This window comes from Bombina bombina, chromosome 4, assembly GCF_027579735.1.
Source record: "Bombina bombina isolate aBomBom1 chromosome 4, aBomBom1.pri, whole genome shotgun sequence".
NCBI lineage: Eukaryota > Metazoa > Chordata > Amphibia > Anura > Bombinatoridae > Bombina > Bombina bombina.
In genome coordinates this window covers 66,098,698-66,119,712 of record NC_069502.1, presented here as the reverse complement: position 1 = coordinate 66,119,712, position 21,015 = coordinate 66,098,698, and the positions used below count along the sequence as shown (strand labels likewise).

The window sequence follows — 21,015 nt, the reverse complement described above, 5'->3', positions numbered from 1 at the left end:
CACAAACATCCATTAGCTGTATATGACTGGCCAGTCTGCGTCAGTTATGCACAAACATCCATTAGCTGTATATGACTGGCCAGTCTGCATTAGTTATGCACAAACATACATTAGCTGTACATGACTGGCAAGTCTGCATTAGTTATGCACAAACATACATTAGCTGTACATGACTGGCCAGTCTGCGTCAGTTATGCACAAACATCCATTAGCTGTATATGACTGGCCAGTCTGCGTCAGTTATGCACAAACATCCATTAGCTGTATATGACTGGCCAGTCTGCGTCAGTTATGCACAAACATCCATTAGCTGTACATGACTGGCAAGTCTGCATTAGTTATGCACAAACATACATTAGCTGTACATGACTGGCCAGTCTGCGTCAGTTATGCACAAACATCCATTAGCTGTATATGACTGGCCAGTCTGCGTCAGTTATGCACAAACATACATTGTGCATAACTGATGCAGACTTGCCAGTCATATACAGCTAAACATACATAGCCTGCTAAATATCATTTTATACTCTTTCCCAGTGAGCAATTTTACCTGCTGGAGTCAAATTTTAATAAATTGAAAAATAATAATAATGGAAAAGCATTTTATGTATTTTTTTTAAACTACAATTTATTGGATTGAAATAATTAGTTTTGTACAGTATTCAGCTTCTTATGGGTACAATAACTATTAAGCATAACAATTTAAATTGCAAAACTAATTCCTTCTGCCATTTATGTTTGTGTTAATACCAGGAAGGATAGCAGATTTCTCCGACTCTAGTACTTACAGAGGGGCCTGGTCTGAGGTCAGTCACAAGTGGACAATGAGTAATGATCTGGTTTTGGAACTGTAGGTTCAGTGGTCTGAGGTCAGTCATAAGTGGACAATAAGTAATGATCTGGTTATGGAACTGTAGGTTCAGTGGTCTGATGTCAGTCATAAGTGGACAATAAGTAATGATCTGGTTATGGAACTGTAGGTTCAGTGGTCTGAGGTCAGTCACAAGTGGACAATGAGTAATGATCTGGTTATGGAACTGTAGGTTCAGTGGTCTGAGGTCAGTCACAAGTGGACAGTTATGGAACTGTAGGTTCAGTGGTCTGAGGTCAGTCACAAGTGGACAATGAGTAATGATCTGGTTATGGAACTGTAGGTTCAGTGGTCTGAGGTCAGTCATAGGTGGACAATGAGTAATGATCTGGTTATGGAACTGTAGGTTCAGTGGTCTGATCTAAGGTGTAATTTTGCAATCAGGCTGCAGGTCCATTGGTCTGATCTTAGGCCTGTTTGGGTTATGGGGTTTCAGCCCCAGGGTTATAATCTGAGGTATGATCTATAAATGGGTTTGTAGCCCCAGTCACGAGAAACGGGGTAGAACAGTGTACAATTCATTGTCTTTTTCATTCTTTTGTGTATATAGGATTATTTTGTTTACTTTCTACTAGCAGTTAGCAGATTTGTAACAGTAGTAACGTTTATCCACATTTAGACACCTGTAATCATCTAACAATCTATGTAAATGAATGTGACAATTAGTATAATCACAATCATTAAAGGGACAGGAAATCCAATATTTTTCTTTTGTGTTTTAAAGTATACTTTATTAAACAACTTTCCAATTTATTTCCATCATCAAATTTTCTTCATTCTTTTAGAATCCTTTGTTGATGGAGTGATAATGCACTACTGGGAGCTAGCTGAACACATTGGGAGACCCAATGAAAAGAGACATATTTCTGCAGCCACCAATTAGCAGCTAGCTCCCAGTAGTAGATGGCTACTCCATGGCCTACCTAGGTATGTTTTTCAACAAATGATACCAAGACAATAAAGCAAATTATATACGGTACTAGAAGTAAATTGGAAAATGACACAATCTATCTAAATAATAAAAGTTTTTAATTTTGACTTAATTGTCCCTTTTAAATGCAACATTTCTTCTGTACCCTTTATTTGAAAATAAAAAAATGCTCTGTCTTAACTTGATCTATATGTACAGGGTCAGACGATAGATGATATTCCCAAGGATGTGCTAACAGACTGCGCGCAGCTGGTCAAAGCCAACAGCATTCAAGGTACGTGCAAAAGATCAGCTGCAAACAGCTTCGGTTAAATAAATAATTCACAACCAGCTTTTTTGTGTAGTTTGTTAAAGGGAATCTTCTAACTATGTATGGGTGAATGTTTTGCAACATTCGAAAATGTAAACAAATTTTAACACGTTTGTTTTGTATGTTAGCACAATGTTCGTTTAATGTAATAGTATTTCTAATGCTTTCTTTCAATGTAATATTCGAAATAGAAACATTCAAATTGATATATTTGTATCTATTATGTATCCATTTACTAAATTCCCTACGACATGAACTATTGAATTTCTGAATAGTATTTGTTAAATAGAATGTTACATTCGAAATTTCAAATGTGTATACTCGATTTCATTATGAACATTCGAAAACGAAAGTAACATTCGATCACTGAATTTTAATGAATTTTCATTCTTATCAACATTAGATTGTCAAAAACGAATGTCCACAGGACTATTTATTCCCTGCTTCTAACTCTCTAAAACGTATTTACCTAACCCAGCGTTTGTGATTTTTGCACTGCCTATGTTATAGGGACGTAACGGTGAAAACAGAAAAGACTAAACGCTTTATTAATGCACCGTTGCTTGTATATATTTGTGTTTTAAATACAACAGTGCACTGGGAGCTAGCTGACAACATCTGGTGAGCCAATGATACGAATCATATTGTGTAGCCACCAGTGTCCAGCTAGCTTTAAAGGGACAGTCGAGTCCAAGAAAAACTTTCACGATTTAAATAAGGCATGTCATTTTAAACAACTTTCCAATTTACTTTTATCACCAATTTTGCTTTGTTCTCTTGGTATTCTTAGTTGAAAACTAAACCTAGGGGGTTCATATGCTAATTTCTTAGACCTTGAAGGCCGTCTCTAATCTAAATGCATTTTGACAGTTTTTCACCACTAAAGAGCATTAGTTCATGTGTTTCATATAGATAACATTGAGCTCATGCACGTGAATTTACCATGGAGTCAGCTCTGATTGGCTAAAATGCAAGTCTGTCAATAGAACTAAAATAAGGGGGCAGTCTGCTGGGGCTTAGATACAAGGTAATTACAGAGGTAAAAAGTGTATTATTATAACTGTGTTGGTTATGCAAAAATGGGGAATGGGTAATTAAGGGATTATCTATCTTTTAAAACAACAAAAATTCTGGTGTTGACGTTCCCTTTAAGTAATACATGTCTGCATTGGGCCTATCTAGGTATGCCTATCCAACAAGAGATACCAGGAGAATAAAGTATATTTGATACTAGAAGTTAATTGAAAAGTCTTTTAAAATAGCACACTCTGTTTGAATCTGTGGCTGGACCTGTGAAAATACATGAAAACAAAAGCTGTTTCAATGTATTAAAGGGACATTGTAGTCAATTGTTTTCTTGTTATAATCTAAAAAAGACATTTCTAAATGTATTGTTTTTCCTCTTGAAAAATGACATCTTCTGTACTGAATAAACCAGATCTACAAGTTTTATGTCCCTTTATACTAACTCAGCAATGCGATACTGCTGTATTTGCTTCAATTTAAATCTTTTTGTTTAACAGGACATCCCAACCAAAACTGAAATGCACATCACTTCCTTTCACTTTAAACAGAAGCATTTTGTAATATATTATTATTATTACCATCATCGGCTATTTGTAGAGCGCCAACAGATTCCCCAGCGCTATAAACATAGGCGGTATACAAGATAACATTATAGGGATTAAATGGGTAGAGGGCCCTGCCGAGAGTTGCACTGTTGTAGTCGGCTCTTACGAAGGCTCATAGGCTCACATATGTATTTGCAAAAATGATCTTAATAAAATCTATCAATGTTTTCAGTGAGAGCTTTTACTGTGCATGTAGGTGTGAAGCATATGTAGATATGCTTCATGCACCAGCATCTTTAGCAGTGTGCCCCCTCAGAGAGCCCCGCAATAAAATATACGGTAGACTCTGAGCAGACACACTATTTAAAATGCTGATGCATAGAGCATATGTATATATTTATGTGTATATGCACAGTAAAAGCTGGCACTAAAACTGATGCTCTTAATAAAAGCTAACACAAGTATATTGCAAAAATGCTGCTATATAAATGATCTGAAGTGCACTTCAGGTTTGGCTGGAATGTCCCTTTAATAACTTGTTTCTTTAGGTGAGCACTTTTGTTTCACATGTTTACATGCTGCTCCTTCATATGCGTTTCTGACGTCTCTGTGACATCCCAACATTAGCCCTGTGGTAACAGTGACGTGCTACTGCATGTGACATCCCCACATTAGCCCTGTGGTGACAGTGACGTGCTACTGCATGTGACATCCCCACATTAGCCCCGTGGTGACAGTGACGTGCTACTGCATGTGACATCCCCACATTAGCCCCGTGGTGACAGTGACGTGCTACTGCATGTGACATCCCCACATTAGCCCCGTGGTGACAGTGACGTGCTACTGCATGTGACATCCCCACATTAGCCCCGTGGTGACAGTGACGTGCTACTGCATATTGTCATTGTATGTAGCTGGCTCGGCTTGGGACCTGAGTATGATTTGGCTACAATCCACCCTAAACTAAATGAGACTTCATATAAACAAGCATGACTGGCGAGCTAGGGGGGGGGGGCTGTTTGCACTTTTTGTTCCCACATCTGATTTAGTTTATTTAGAAGACTAAATGTATTGTAAGCTAAATATGTTTGACTAAAAAACAGACAGTAAAGTGCCATTTTCCGTATATATTTTTTTCTTTAAATTTTTCTTTGTGATTCAGACAGATCATCCAATTTTTAAAAAGTTTCCATTTTACTTCTATTATGAAATTTGTTTCATTTCCATGATATTCTGCATTGAAGAGATACCTAGGTAGGGGTCTGGATCACTATATGACATGAAATAGTGCTGCCATCTAGTGCTCTTGCAAATGGATAACATTCTTGCAAAACACCTGCCATATTGGGCTCGATTTATCAAAGGCTTTGCCTCACAAGAGAACCTGCAGTCAGTAATTATCAAGCTGCGGTCATCAGACACAAGAGAACCTGCAGGCTGCGGTCATCAGACACAAGAGAACCTGCAGGCTGCGGTCATCAGACACAAGAGAACCTGCAGGCTGCGGTCATCAGACACAAGAGAACCTGCAGGCTGCGGTCATCAGACACAAGAGAACCTGCAGGCTGCGGTCATCAGACACAAGAGAACCTGCAGGCTGCGGTCATCAGACACAAGAGAACCTGCAGGCTGCGGTCATCAGACACAAGAGAACCTGCAGGCTGCGGTCATCAGACACAAGAGAACCTGCAGGCTGCGGTCATCAGACACAAGAGAACCTGCAGGCTGCGGTCATCAGACACAAGAGAACCTGCAGGCTGCGGTCATCAGACACAAGAGAACCTGCAGGCTGCGGTCATCAGACACAAGAGAACCTGCAGGCTGCGGTCATCAGACACAAGAGAACCTGCAGGCTGCGGTCATCAGACACAAGAGAACCTGCAGGCTGCGGTCATCAGACACAAGAGAACCTGCAGGCTGCGGTCATCAGACACAAGAGAACCTGCAGGCTGCGGTCATCAGACACAAGAGAACCTGCAGGCTGCGGTCATCAGACACAAGAGAACCTGCAGTCAGTATTTAGCAAGCAGCTGTCATCAGACACAAGAGAACCTGCTGTCAGTATTTAGCAAGCAGCGTTTATCATACCTCCTCTTAGGTGGAGGTGGAAAATTTCAATCTCCCGGTCTTATCCGACTGTGAGATTGACAGCTCCTGCCTGTGTGCAGGCAGGGGGCAGTGTTGCACAAGGGCGCAAAATAACGCTCTTGCGCAATGCTGAATTCCGCTAACGGAATTCAGCCCGACAGAGGCGAGCTGCGGCGGACAGTGCTCCAGACACATGCATGCTCCTTAGTTTACCTCCATGCTTTTCAACAAAAGATACAGAGAACAAAGAAAATTTGATAATAAAAGTAAATTAGAAAGCTGTTTAGAGTTGCATGTTCTTTCTGAATCAGGAAATATATTTTGGGGGGTTTTCATGTCCCTTTTAATTTGTCTGTTTTTCAAGTTAATATTAATAGTATTACATTTGTGAGTAAAACTATTTTCTACATGAATAGATGTTCCAACATATAATATGTGGTTAAGAATATTTTGTTCATTTTTATTTTATTTTTAGATTTGTATAAGAGACATTGCACTGCAAAGTGATTTAAAAAAAATATTTAGATACTGTATAGCCCCAGTATACTTTTAACTCTGATGTACGTTAAACTATTTTTAAAAATTTATTTTACATATTTTTAAAAATGATACTTTGTTTCAGTTAACAGTTGATTAGCAAAATGCAGGCAGCCAGCTGAAATATATTTAGACGAAGGATAAGATGCAACAGCTCTATCATTAAAGGGACACTAAACTATATGTATATATAAACTATTATCAATTTATGTTCATTCTCGTGCTATCTTTATTTAAAAATCAGGAATGTTAAGCAGGCCCATTTTAGGTTCAGCACCATGGATAGTTCTTGCTTTATTGATGGCTACATTTAGCTAACCAATAAGCAAGCATAACCTAGGTTCTGAACCAAAAATGGGCTGGCTATTAAGCTATCAAGAGAACAAAGAAAAAATGATAATAGGAGTAAATTAGAAAGTTGCTTAAAATTGCCTGCTCTATCTGAATCATGAAAGAATAAAAATTGGGTTTAGTGTCACTTTTTTAACCCCTTAATGACCACAGCACTTTTCCATTTTCTGTCCGTTTGGGACCAAGGCTATTTTTACATTTTTGCGGTGTTTGTGTTTAGCTGTAATTTCCCTCTTACTCATTTACTGTACCCACACATATTATATACCGTTTTTCTCGCCATTAAATTAACTTTCTAAAAATACCATTATTTTCATCATATCTTATAATTTACTATAAAATTTTTTATAAAATATGAGGAAAAAATGGAAAGAAACACACTTTTTTTAGCTTTGACCCCCAAAATCTGTTACACATCTACAACCACCAAAAAAAACCATGCTAAATAGTTTCTAAATTTTGTCCTGAGTTTAGAAATACCTAATATTTACATGTTCTTTGCTTTTTTTGAAAGCTATAGGGCCATAAATACAAGTAGCATTTTGCTATTTCCAAACTACTTTTTTTCAAAATTAGCGCTAGTTACATTGGAACACTGATATCTTTCAGGAATCCCTGAATATCAATTGACATGTATATATTTTTTTTTAGAAGACATCCCAAAGTATTGATCTAGGCCAATTTTGGTATATTTCATGCCACCATTTCACCGCCAAATGCGATCAAATACAAAAAATCGTTCACTTTTTCACAAATTTTTTCACAAATTTTCGGTTTCTCACTGAAATTATTTACAAACAGCTTGTGCAATTATGGCACAAATGGTTGTAAATGCTTCTCTGGGATCCCCTTTGTTCAGAAATAGCAGACATATATGGCTTTGGCATTGCTTTTTGGTAATTAGAAGGCCGCTAAATGCCGCTGCGCACCACACGTGTATTATGCCCAGCAGTGCAGGGGTTAATTAGGGAGCTTGTAGGGAGCTTGTATGGTTAATTTTAGCTTTAGTGTAGTGTAGTAGACAACCCAAAGTATTGATCTAGGCCCATTTTGGTATATTTCATGCCACCATTTCACCGCCAAATGCGATCAAATAAAAAAAAAAACGTTACATTTTTCACAATTTTAGGTTTCTCACTGAAATCATTTACAAACAGCTTGTGCAATTATGGCACAAATGGTTGTAAATGCTTCTCTGGGATCCCCTTTGTTCAGAAATAGCAGATATATATGACTTTGGCGTTGCTTTCTGGTAATTAGAAGACCGCAAAATGCTGCTGCGCATCACACGTGTATTATGGCTAGCAGTGAAGGGGTTAATTAGGAAGTTTGTAGGGAGCTTGCAGGGTTAATTTTAGCTTTAGTGTAGAGATCAGACTCCCACCTGACACATCAGACCCCCTGATCCCTCCCAAACAGCTCCCTTCCCTCCCCCACCCCACAATTGTCCCCGCCATCTTAAGTACTGGCAGAAAGTCTGCCAGTACTAAAATAAAAGCTTTTTGGGGGTTTAGGTTTTTTTTAAAAAAAATAATAATAATTCTTCTGCTGTGTAGGACCCCCCTTAGCCTCCAACCTCCCTGATCCCCCCCAAAACAGCTCTGTAACCTTCCCTATCTGCCTTATTGGGGGCCATCTTGGGTACTGGCAGCTGTCTGCCAGTACCCAGCTTGCACAAAAAAGGGCTTTTTTTTTTTCTTAGTTTTTTTTTTTCTGTAGTGTAGCTTCCCCAAACCCCCCCCCCCACCACCACCACAAACCCCCACCACCTCATTGATTGTATTTTTTTTTTTACTTTTTTCAACTGATTGCCCTTTTTCTGTAGTGTAGCTTCCCCAACCCCCCCCCCCCCACCACCTCATTGATTGTATTTTTTTTTTTACTTTTTTCAACTGATTGCCCTTTTTCTGTAGTGTAGCGGTTCCCACCCGCTCCCTCCCCGTGCACGCGTGCGCGTCCGTGCGCGCCCCCGGGCATCCCCGCCCACGATCCCGCCCCCCTCCACATCTCCAGGGCCATCGATGGCCGCCACCCACCAACGAAGGAAGCCACCGATCTCCGGTGCAGAGAGGGCCACAGAGTGGCTCTCTCTGCATCGGATGGCTTCAAAAGGTTTATTGCAGGATGCCTCCATATCGAGGCATCACTGCAATAACCGGAAAGCAGCTGGAAGCAAACAGGATTGCTTCCAGCTGCTTTCCACACCGAGGACGTGCAGGGTACGTCCTCAGGCGTTAACTGCCTTTTTTTTGAGGACGTACCCTGCACGTCCTCGGTCGTTAAGGGGTTAAAGGGACAGTCAACACCAGATTTTTTTGTTTTTTAAAAAAATAGATAATCCCTTTTATTACCCATTCCTCAGTTTTGCATAACTAACACAGTAATATTAATATACTTTTTAACCTCTGTGATTACCTTTTATCCAAGCCTCTGCAGACTCTGCCCCCTTATTTCAGTTCTTTTGACAGACTTGCATTTTAGCTAATCGGTGCTCACTCCTCGGTAAATTCACGTGCATGAGCTCAGTTATCTATGTGACACACATGAACTAATGCCCTTTAGTGGTGAAAAACTCTCAAATACAGAGGCGGCTTTCAAGGTCTAATAAATTAGCATATGAACCTCCTAGGTTTAGCTTTCAACTAAGAATACCAAGAGAACAAAGCTTAATTGGTGCTAGAAGTAAATTGCAAAGTTGTTTAAAATTCATCATGAATCATGAAAGTTTTTTTTTGGGCTTGACTGTCCCTTTAAGTCCACCAGATTTGCGGATTTACAAGCTTTTACATGTCTCAATTTAAAGGGACATAATACTCATATGCTAAATCACTTGAAACTAATGCAGTATAACTGTAAAAAGCTGACAGGAAAATATCACCTGAGCATCTCTATGTAAAAAAGGAAGATATTTTACCTCACAATCTCCTCAGCTCAGCAGAGTAAGTTCTGTGTAAAAAGTTATACTCAGCTGCTCCCAGCTGCAGGTAAAAAAAAAAAAAAAATGAAGAAATGAACAGCAGCCAATCAGCATCAGCAGTGCTGAGGTCATTAACTCTTACTGTGATCTCATGAGATTTGACTTAACTCTCATGAGATTTCATAGTAAGCTTCCTTTACCTGATTGGTGAAATAATATGAGAGTTCACAAGGCTTATCCTTTCAGCTGTCCCAGGACAGACATACTAAAATGCTGCTTAGAAGTCCTTTACAATGGGAGGTACTGAGGAACTTTTGAGGTAACATATCTTTCTTTTTTACATAGAGATGTTCAGGTGATATTTTCTAGTCAGCTTTTTACAGCTATACTGCATCACTTTCAAGTGTTTAAACATTTGGGTATTATGGCCCTTTAACACCCATGCATATACAGTATCTCACAAAAGCGAGTACACCCCTCACATTTTTGTAAATATTTTATTATATCTTTTCATGTGACAACACTGAATAAATTACACTTTGCTACAATGTAAAGTAGTGAGTGTACAGCCTGTTTAACAGTGTAAATTTGCTGTCCCCTCAAAATAACTCAACACACAGCCATTAATATCTAAACCGTTGGCAACAAAAGTGAGTACACCCCTAAGTGGAAATGTCCAAATTGGGCCCAATTAGCCATTTTCCCTCCCCGGTGTCATGTGGCTCTTTAGTGTTACAAGGTCTCATACTCTCTCATACTGGGCACTGAAAGTTCAACATGGCACCTCATGGCAAAGAACTCTCTGAGGATCTAAAAAAAAAAGAATTGTTGCTCTACATAAAGATGGCCTAGGCTCTAAGAAGATTGCCAAGACCCTGAAACTGATCTTCAGCTCGGTGGGCAAGACCATACAGCAGTTTCACTGGACAGCTGCCTCTCAGAACAGGCCTCGCCATGGTTGAGCGAAGAAGTTGAGTGCACGTGCTCAGCGTCATATCAAGAAGTTGTCTTTTGAAAATATGCGTATGAGTGCTGCCAGCATTGCTGCAGAAGTTGAAGGGGTGGGGCTCAGCCTGTCAGTGTTCAGACCATACGCCGCACACTGCATCAAATTGGTCTGCATGGCTGGATGATCCACAAGAAAGCCCGCAAACAGTTTGCTGAAGACAAGCAGTGCTTTTCAGTGTTGTCACATGAAAAGATATATGTATTACTGGAACTATGTCCTGTGGTCCGATGAGACCAAGATAAACTTATTTGGTTCAGATGGTGTCATGTGTGTGTGTGTGGCGGCAACCAGGTGAGGAGTACAAAGACAAGTGCGTCTTGGCTACAGTCAAGCATGGTGGTGGGAGTGTCATGGTCTGGGCCTTCATGAGTGCTGTCGGCACTGGGGAGCTACAGTTCATCAAGGGAACCATGAATGCCAACATGTACTGTGACATATTGAAGCAAAGCATGATCCCCTCCCTTCAGAGACTGCGCCGCAGGGCATTATTCCAACATGATAATGACCCCAAACACCTCCAAGATGACCACTGCCTTGCTAAAGAAGCTGAGGGTAAAGGTGATGGACTGGCCAAGCATGTCTCCAGACCTAAACCCTATTGAGCATCTGTGGGTCATCCTCAATCGGAAGGTGGGGGAGTGCAAGGTCTCTAACAGCCACCAGCTCCGTGATGTCGTCGTGGAAGAGGACTCCAGTGGCAACCTGTGAAGCTCTGGTGATCTCCATGCCCAAGAGGGTTAAGGCAGTGCTAGAAAATAATGGTGGCCACACAAAATATTGACACTTTGGGCTCATTTGGACATTTCCACTTAGGGGTGTACTCCCTTTTGTTACCAACGATTTAGACATTTATGGCTGTGTGTTGAGTTATTTTGAGGGGACAGCAAATTCACACTGTTATACAGGCTGTACACTCACTACTTTACATTGTAGCAAAGTGTCATTTCTTTAGTGTTGTCACATGAAAAGATATAATAAAATATTTACACAAATGTGAGGGGTATACTCACTTTTGTGAGATACTGTAACATAATATGCAATTTTTAAGCCATGATAATAATGTATATGTGTTAACCTCACTATCTGTAAGTCAGCTGCACATGTCGCTCAGTAGCATCTCAAAATATCAAGGACACAATGTAAATATTAAATGATTAACCCCATCCTGCTACAAGCGGTAGGAGAAACTCTCTTCTGTTTTACAACTGTATTAGTGCATGTAAAATAATGTCATATTGAGATGCGATTTGAATATACATGTGTGTCCCTTTATGTTAGGAACTAGCTTCACAAACTTGCTCTTCCCTTTTACAGGTTGCAAAATGAACAATATTAATGTTGTCTACACACCGTGGGCCAACTTGAGGAAAACGGGAGACATGGATGTTGGCCAGATAGGATTTCACCGGCAGAAAGATGTAATGAGTTCTTTATACTCGGTGTGCAGTGTATGCTATGTTCTATATCTATGTAATTACAAGGGAGCTTACATTTATGCACAAAGGTGTTTTGAGAAGTGCAGTGTCGTCAAAAATGTTGAACTTTAAAGAGACAGTAAAGTCAAAATTAAACTTTGGTGATTTAGATAGAGCATGAAATTTTAAACAACTATTATAAGTTTTGCTTTGTTCTTTTGGTATGCTTTGTTAAAGAGTAATAGTAAGTGAAGTCAGGAGCGTGCACGTCTTTAGCCATCTGGCACCAGTGTTTGCAGCAATGTTTATAGCAATGTTGTAAATCCATGCAAACACTGCTGCCATAGAGTGCTAAAGACATGTGCATATTCCTAGGCTCTAACATTTCTGTAGACAATGTTGCAAATACTTACTGCCAGGTGGCTAAAGAAACGTGCACGCTCCTGAGCTCACCTAGGATCACTCTTTAACAAAAGATACCAAGAAGATTAAGCAAATTGATAATAGAAGTAAATTGGTAAGTTGTTTAATATTGCATGATATATCCAATCTATTAAAGTTTAATTTTGACTTTACTGTCCCTTTAAATGTTACCTTGATTTTGTCATTTAAAATAGCTGATCTTGCCTGTTGTTATCCCCATTTCAATACTTAAAGGCACAGTTTTACCCACTTTTTTTCTCCTGCTCAAGTGTATTAAATTGTTTAGCCTTATTTACTCAAAGTTAATATAGTAAAGTATAGGCTATTGACAAGCTATGTAAACATAGCCAGCAGAGGAAATTACACTCCCAGTTGAGTGTAGAATAGATAAGCAAGGACATTTTAATGTTCCATTGTTTTTTCTAAGTATTGAGCTTTGGTTTACAGAATGATATAATATATAGAAGCATGTGTGTGTACACAAAGTGATAAAATAAACAGATCTGACTTTAACTGCAAGCTCAACCCATTTTAATAGGTTTTTGTTGTTTCAAAGCACAAAACCACTTATTTCATATACACAAATAATCCTGCAAAGGCAATTTCTCCATATATTTTATACTCTGGTCATTGGGAATACATTCAGGGAAAAACTATTATACAGTATAGGATATAGAAAAGCTATGTAAACATAGTCAGCAGAAGGAATTACACACACAGTGTGGGGTAGAAGAGATAAGTTTCCCCCTTTTCCCTTAGGGAGACTAAACACACACAGAAAGATAATGAACACCAGCTCAATAACTTGTTAGTTTGTTATATGGTGATTTACCACCTGGCTGGGTGCAGCTTTTTTTATTGAATAATGCTCTTCACAGAGAAGAACTTTCCTGAAGTATAAATGAGATTGTTCTTCCCTAGAGCATATTTGGGGCTAGAATATGAGTGGAACGCTATTTGTCACTCCCGCTCATGCATTAACTGCGCTAGAAGTAAGCTTTTTGCGCTCGTCGGGTAGAGTGCATATTACAAGTTAAAAGTAAAAAGTTTTTCACACAAGTGCTAACCCGGCGAGCACAAAATGCCGAAGTTAGAATATTTCGACCATAGAAGTCAATGGAGCAAGAAAAGTAATGTGTTTTGTGTTTCACGTTAAAGTTAACCTGAGGTCACGGTATTCTTTCTAGGGTTACTCGTGATTGCGCTCACGCGTTCACATTTACTTTCAACTTATAATACAAGGGCTCCTTTCCGACGCGCAAACAGCCGCGCTAAACCCAATATTGCTCACGCGAAACAGCGCACCACTCGTAATCTTGCCCTTAATTAGCAATTCACCCGACTGATTTTATAGACTAATTGTACTGTCTGTAGATTCAAGAGAAACAAATACTAAATATGTTCACTAGGGGGAGCAGAAGTCACAGAATAATATGACTCAAATAGTAGCATAATGGTTTGCTTGCTTTACCTGTAAATATAGGATTTTGCATACAAATGCTTAACCATTTGACTGTCAAATGAGACGGCAATGTTTTATTTTTGTCTCGGTCATCCTATGGGCTGCATGTATCTGTGATGTGACTAATTACACGGTGTAAATGGCATTTATCAATGCAAAATGTAGTTAACTTTATTATTTATTTTTATATAATCTCTTTATTTTCATCTGATGCCCAAACAAAATATAGAGCAGAGTTTCTATTTTAAAATTAAATGTTATCTGTGCTTACTGAATTCTCAAAATACTCACTAATTTATAATAATTTAAAGGGCCATTATAGGAAACAATTACATGCTGTTATTTGTTAGACTCATTTTAACACCAGTGACCCTGCAATTCTGTTTTTTAACCTCCCCCCAAACACACACACCTACACACACCACACACTACACACCCCCCACACACACACACACTACACACACACTACAAACCACCCACACACTACACCCCCCCCACACACACACTACACACACACACACACACATACACACCACACACTACACACCACCCACACACTACACCCCCCCCTACACACACACTACACACCACACACACACACACCTACATACACACACGCACACTACACACACGCCACACACTACACACCACCCACACACTACACCCCCCCCCACACACACACACACTACACACCACACACACACACTACACACCACACACACACACTAACTACACACCACACACACCTACATACACTACACACCACACACACCTACATACACTACACACCACACACACACTACACACCACACACACACTATATACACACACACTATACACCCACACACCACCCAACTACACACCACACACACACTACACACCACACACACCTACATACACTACACACACACACACTACACACACACTACATACACACATGCGCACACCTCACACACACTACACACCACCCACACTACACACACACACAACTGGCTGGACCTAATCAGCAGCAGCAGTTGCACATCTTGGTCTTGAGATTACTGATTGGATCAGAGACTGTTTCTGCTTTTGAGCAGCACAGCCATAAATGTATTTCAGTCCATTGCAGGGATTAAAGGGACATTAAACCCAAAACTTTTCTTTCATCAGACAGAGGATACAATTTTTGAAAAGTTTCCAATTTACTTCTATTATCAAATTTATTTAATTCTCATGTTATTCTTTGTTGAAGAGATACCTTGGTAGGTAGCGTGCACGTGCCTGAAGCACTACATGACAGGAAATAGTGCTGCCCTCTAGTGTGCTTGCTAATGTATAACATTGTTGCAAAACTGCTGCCATATAGTGCTGCAGGCACGTGCACACTCTTGAGCTTGCATCCCTGCTTTTCAAAAAAGGATAACAGGAAAATGAAGAAAATATGATAATAAAAGTAAATTAGAAAGTTGTTTAAAATTGTATGTTCTATCTAAATCATGAAAGAAAAAATGTGGGTTTTATGTCCCTTTAAACACACAGAATTGAAGGGTCGCTGATCTTACAAATTAGAGCATGTAATTTCTCCAACATTGGTGTGTCCGGTCCACGGCGTCATCCATAACTTGTGGGAATATTCTCTTCCCCAACAGGAAATGGCAAAGAGTCCCAGTAAAAGCTGTCCATATAGTCCCTCCTAGGCTCCGCCCACCCCAGTCATTCTCTTTGCCGCTGAACAAGCAGCATCTCCACGGAGATGGTTAAGAGTATGTGGTGATTAGTTGTAGTTTTTTGTTCTACTATCAAGTGTTTGTTATTTTAAAATAGTGCTGGTATGTACTATTTACTCTGAAACAGAAAAAGATGAAGATTTCTGTTTGTGAGAGGAAGATGATTTTAGCAGACAGTAACTAAAATCGTTTGCTGTTTCCACATAGGACTGTTGAGATGAGATAACTTCAGTTGGGGCAAACAGTTGGCAGACTTTTCTGCTTAAAGGGACAGTCTACACCAAAAAAATTCTTATTTAAAAAGATAGATGATCCCTTTATTACCCATTCCCCGTTTTTGCATAACCAACACAGTTATATTAATATGCTTTTTACCTCTCTGATTACCTTGTATCTAAGCCTTTGCAGACAGCCTCCTTATCTAAGTGCCTTTGACAGACATGCAGTGTAGTCAATCAGTGAAGACTCCTCTTCATTTGGTATCGTATACCCCCTGGATTTGGTAAAGTTGCAGCAAAGGCTGTAGCTGGGACTGTAGAGGGGTTAAAACTGTAACCGGCTCCGGTTTCCTCATTTTAAGGGTTAAAGGTCTGAAATTTGGGATGCAATGCTTTGAATGGTTTAAATTTGAACAATTCCTTCATAGTTTTTCACATATTCAGTAATAAAGTGTGCCCTGTTTAAAATTTAAAGAGACGGTAACGGTTTTGTTTTAAAACTTTTTTTGTACTTTATTGACAAGTTTAAGCCTGTTTAACATGTCTGTGCCTTCAGATAAGCTATGTTCTGTATGTATGGAAGCCAATGTGTCTCCCCCTTCAAAATTGTGTGATAATTGTGCCATAGCGTCCAAACAAAGTAAGGACAGTACTGCCACAGATAATAAAGTTGCCCAAGATGATTCATCAGATGAAGGGAGTAGACATAGTTCTACATCATCTCCTTCTGTGTCCACACCAGTTTTGCCCACGCAGGAGACCCCTAGTACTTCTAGCGCGCCAATGCTTGTTACTATGCAACAATTGACGGCAGTAATGGATAACTCCATAGCAAATATTTTATCCAAAATGCCTGCATTTCAGAGAAAGCGCGATTGCTCTGTTTTAAACACTGTAGAGCAGGAGGGCGCTGATGATAACAGGCAGAACCTGATGTTGTGACATTTAAATTTAAATTAGAGCATCTCCGCACACTGCTTAAGGAGGTGCTATCTACTCTGGATGATTGTGACAACCTGGTCATTCCAGAAAAATTGTGCAAGATGGACAAGTTCCTAGAGGTTCCGGTGCACCCCGACGCTTTTCCTATACCCAAGCGGGTGGCGGACATAGTGAATAAGGAGTGGGAGAAGCCCGGCATACCTTTTGTCCCCCCTCCTATATTTAAGAAATTATTTCCTATGGTTGACCCCAGAAAGGACTTATGGCAGACAGTCCCTAAGGTCGAGGGGGCAGTTTCTACACTAGCCAAGCGCACTACTATTCCTATCGAGGATAATTGCGCTTTCAAAGATCCTATGGATAAAAAATTGGAGGGTTTGCTTAAAAAGATTTTTGTACAGCAAGGTTACCTCCTGCAACCTATTTCATGCATTATTCCTGTCACTACAGCAGCGTGGTTCTGGTTCGAGGAACTAGAAAAGTCGCTCAGTAGAGAGACTCCGTATGAGGAGGTTATGGACAGAATTCACGCACTTAAGTTAGCTAATTCTTTTATTTTAGATGCCGCTTTGCAGTTAGCAAGATTAGCGGCGAAAGATTCAGGGTTTGCATTCGTGGCGCGCAGAGCGCTCTGGCTAAAGTCTTGGTCAGCGGATGTATCTTCCAAGACAAAATTGCTTAATATCCCTTTCAAGGGTAAAACCCTTTTTGGGCCAGAATTGAAAGAGATTATCTCAGACATCCCTGGGGGTAAGGGCCACGCCCTTCCACAAGATAGGCCTTTCAAGGCCAAGAATAAGTCCAATTTTCGTTCCTTTCGCAATTTCAGGAACGGACCGGCCTCCAACTCTGCAGCCTCTAGACAAGAGGGTAATGCTTCACAAACCAAACCAGCTTGGAAACCGATGCAAGGCTGGAACAAGGGTAAGCAGGCCAAGAAGCCTGCTGCTGCTACCAAAACAGCATGAAGGAGTAGCCCCCGATCCAGGACCGGATCTAGTAGGGGGCAGACTCTCTCTCTTTGCTCAGGCTTGGGCAAGAGATGTTCAGGACCCCTGGGCACTAGAAATAGTTTCTCAGGGTTATCTTCTGGAATTCAAGGAACTACCCCCAAGGGGAAGGTTCCACATGTCTCACTTATCTTCAAACCAAATAAAGAGACAGGCATTCTTACATTGTGTAGAAGACCTGATAAAGATGGGAGTGATACACCCAGTTCCAACCGTGGAACAAGGAATGGGTTTTTACTCAAATCTGTTTGTTTGTAGTTCCCAAAAAAGAGGGAACTTTCAGACCAATTCTGGATTTAAAGATAATAAACAAATTTCTCAGAGTTAAAGATGGGAGTGATACACCCAGTTCCATCTGTGGAACAAGATCAGGGTTTTTTTTTTACTCAAATCTGTTTGTAGTTCCCAAAAAAGAGGGAACTTTCAGACCAATTCTGGATTTAAAAATTCTAAACAAATTTCTCAGAGTGCCATCGTTCAAAATGGAAACTATTCGAACGATTTTACCTACAATCCAGGAGGGTCAATTTATGACTACCGTGGATCTAAAGGATGCGTATCTACATATTCCTATCCACAAGGATCATCATCAGTTCCTAAGGTTCGCCTTTCTGGACAAACATTACCAGTTTGTGGCTCTCCCATTCGGGCTAGCCACTGCTCCAAGGATTTTCACAAAGGTACTCGGGTCCCTTCTAGCGGTTCTAAGACCAAGGGGCATTGCAGTGGCACCTTACTTGGACGACATTCTGATACAAGCGTCGTCTCTTTCAAAGGCAAAGGCTCACACAGACATCGTTCTGGCCTTTCTCAGATCTCACGGATGGAAAGTGAACATAGAAAAAAGTTCCCTGTCTCCGTCGACAAGAGTTCCTTTCTTGGGGACAATAATAGATTCTTTAGAAATGAAGATTTTCCTGACAGATGTCAGAAAGTCAAAACTTCTAAACGCTTGTCAAGTTCTTCACTCTGTTCCACGACCTTCCATAGCTCAGTGCATGGAAGTAGTAGGGTTGATGGTTGCAGCAATGGACATAGTTCCTTTTGCGCGAATTCATCTAAGACCATTACAGCTGTGCATGCTGAAACAGTGGAATGGGGACTATACAGACTTGTCTCCAGTGATTCAAGTAGATCAGAAGACCAGAGACTCATTCCGTTGGTGGCTAACCCAGGATCACCTGTCCCAGGGAATGAACTTCCGCAGACCAGAGTGGGTCATCGTCACGACCGACGCCAGTCTAGTGGGCTGGGGCGCGGTCTGGGACTCCCTGAAAGCTCAGGGGCTATGGTCTCGGGAAGAGTCTCTTCTCCCGATAAACATTCTGGAACTGAGAGCGATATTCAATACTCTCAGGGCTTGGCCTCAACTAGCAAAGGCCAGATTCATAAGATTCCAATCAGACAACATGACGACTGTTGCTTACATCAACCATCAGGGGGGAACAAGGAGTTCCCTGGCGATGAGAGAAGTGACCAAAATCATAAAATGGGCGGAGGATCACTCCTGCCACCTATCTGCGATCCACATCCCAGGAGTGGAAAACTGGGAGGCGGATTATCTGAGTCGTCAGACATTCCATCCGGGGGAGTGGGAACTCCACCCGGAGATATTTGCCCAGTTGACTCAATTATGGGGCATTCCAGACATGGATCTGATGGCGTCTCGTCAGAACTTCAAGGTTCCTTGCTACGGGTCCAGATCCAGGGATCCCAAGGCGACTCTAGTGGATGCATTAGTAGCGCCTTGGACCTTTAACCTAGCTTATGTGTTTCCACCGTTTCCTCTCATTCCCAGGCTGGTAGCCAGGACCAAGCAGGAGAGGGCCTCGGTGATCTTGATAGCTCCTGCGTGGCCATGCAGGACTTGGTATACAGACCTGGTGAATATGTCATCGGCTCCACCATGGAAGCTACCTTTGAGACAGGATCTTCTAGTACAAGGTCCATTCGAACATCCAAATCTAGTTTCCCTCCAGCTAACGGCTTGGAAATTGAACGCTTGATTTTATCTAAGCGTGGGTTTTCAGATTCTGTAATAGATACTCTGGTACAAGCCAGAAAACCTGTAACTAGAAAAATTTACCATAAAATATGGAAAAGATATATCTGTTGGTGTGAATCCAAGGGATTCTCATGGAGTAAGATCAAAATTCCTAGGATTCTTTCCTTTCTACAAGAAGGTTTGGATAAGGGATTATCAGCGAGTTCTCTAAAGGGACAGATTTCTGCTTTATCTGTCTTGTTACACAAACGACTGGCAGCTGTGCCTGATGTTCAAGCTTTTGTTCAGGCTTTGGTCAGGATCAAGCCTGTTTACAGACCTTTGACTCCTCCCTGGAGTCTGAATTTAGTTCTTTCAGTTCTTCAAGGGGTTCCGTTTGAACCTCTACATTCCATAGATATCAAGATGTTATCTTGGAAAGTTCTGTTTTTGGTTGCTATTTCTTCTGCTAGAAGAGTTTCTGAGTTATCTGCTTTGCAGTGTAATCCGCCCTATCTGGTGTTCCATTCAGATAAGGTTGTTTTGCGTACTAAACCTGGTTTCCTTCCAAAGGTTGTTTCCAACAAGAATATGAACCAGGAAATAGTTGTGCCTTCTTTGTGTCCGAATCCAGTTTCAAAGAAGGAACTATTCTATTTAGAAGCAACACAGGATTTCAGACAAACGTCTTCTCTGTTTGTCGTTTATTCTGGCAAGAGGAGAGGTCAAAAAGCTACTGCTACCTCTCTTTCCTTTTGGCTAAAAAGCATCATCCGATTGGCTTACGAGACTGCCGGACGGCAGCCTCCTGAACGCATCACAGCTCACTCTACTAGGGCTGTGGCTTCCACATGGGCCTTCAAGAACGAGGCTTCTGTTGATCAGATATGTAAGGCAGCGACTTGGTCTTCCCTGCACACTTTTGCCAAATTCTACAAATTTGATACTTTTGCTTCTTCGGAGGCTATTTTTGGGAGAAAGGTTTTGCAAGCCGTGGTGCCTTCTGTTTAGGTAACCTGATTGGCTCCCTCCCTTCATCCGTGTCCTAAAGCTTTGGTATTGGTTCCCACAAGTTATGGATGACGCCGTGGACCGGACACACCAATGTTGGAGAAAACAGAATTTATGCTTACCTGATAAATTACTTTCTCCAACGGTGTGTCCGGTCCACGGCCCGCCCTGGTTTTTTAATCAGGTTTGATGAATTTCTTTCTTTAACTACAGTCACCACGGCACCTTATGGTTTCTCCTGTTTTTTCTCCTGTCCGTC

At 40.7% G+C, this 21,015-nt stretch overlaps 1 protein-coding gene across 1 annotated transcript in view; it reads left to right on the top strand.

Moving 5' to 3' along the window:
• CCDC25 (coiled-coil domain containing 25) overlaps positions 1–21,015 on the top strand; it is a 49,701-nt gene that overhangs the window by 12,148 nt on the left and 16,538 nt on the right. The window contains exons 6-7 of the mRNA XM_053709500.1: positions 2,001–2,076; positions 11,900–12,003. Coding sequence (XP_053565475.1) covers positions 2,001–2,076; positions 11,900–12,003 — 180 coding nt within the window. The remainder of the gene's footprint in view (positions 1–2,000; positions 2,077–11,899; positions 12,004–21,015) is intronic.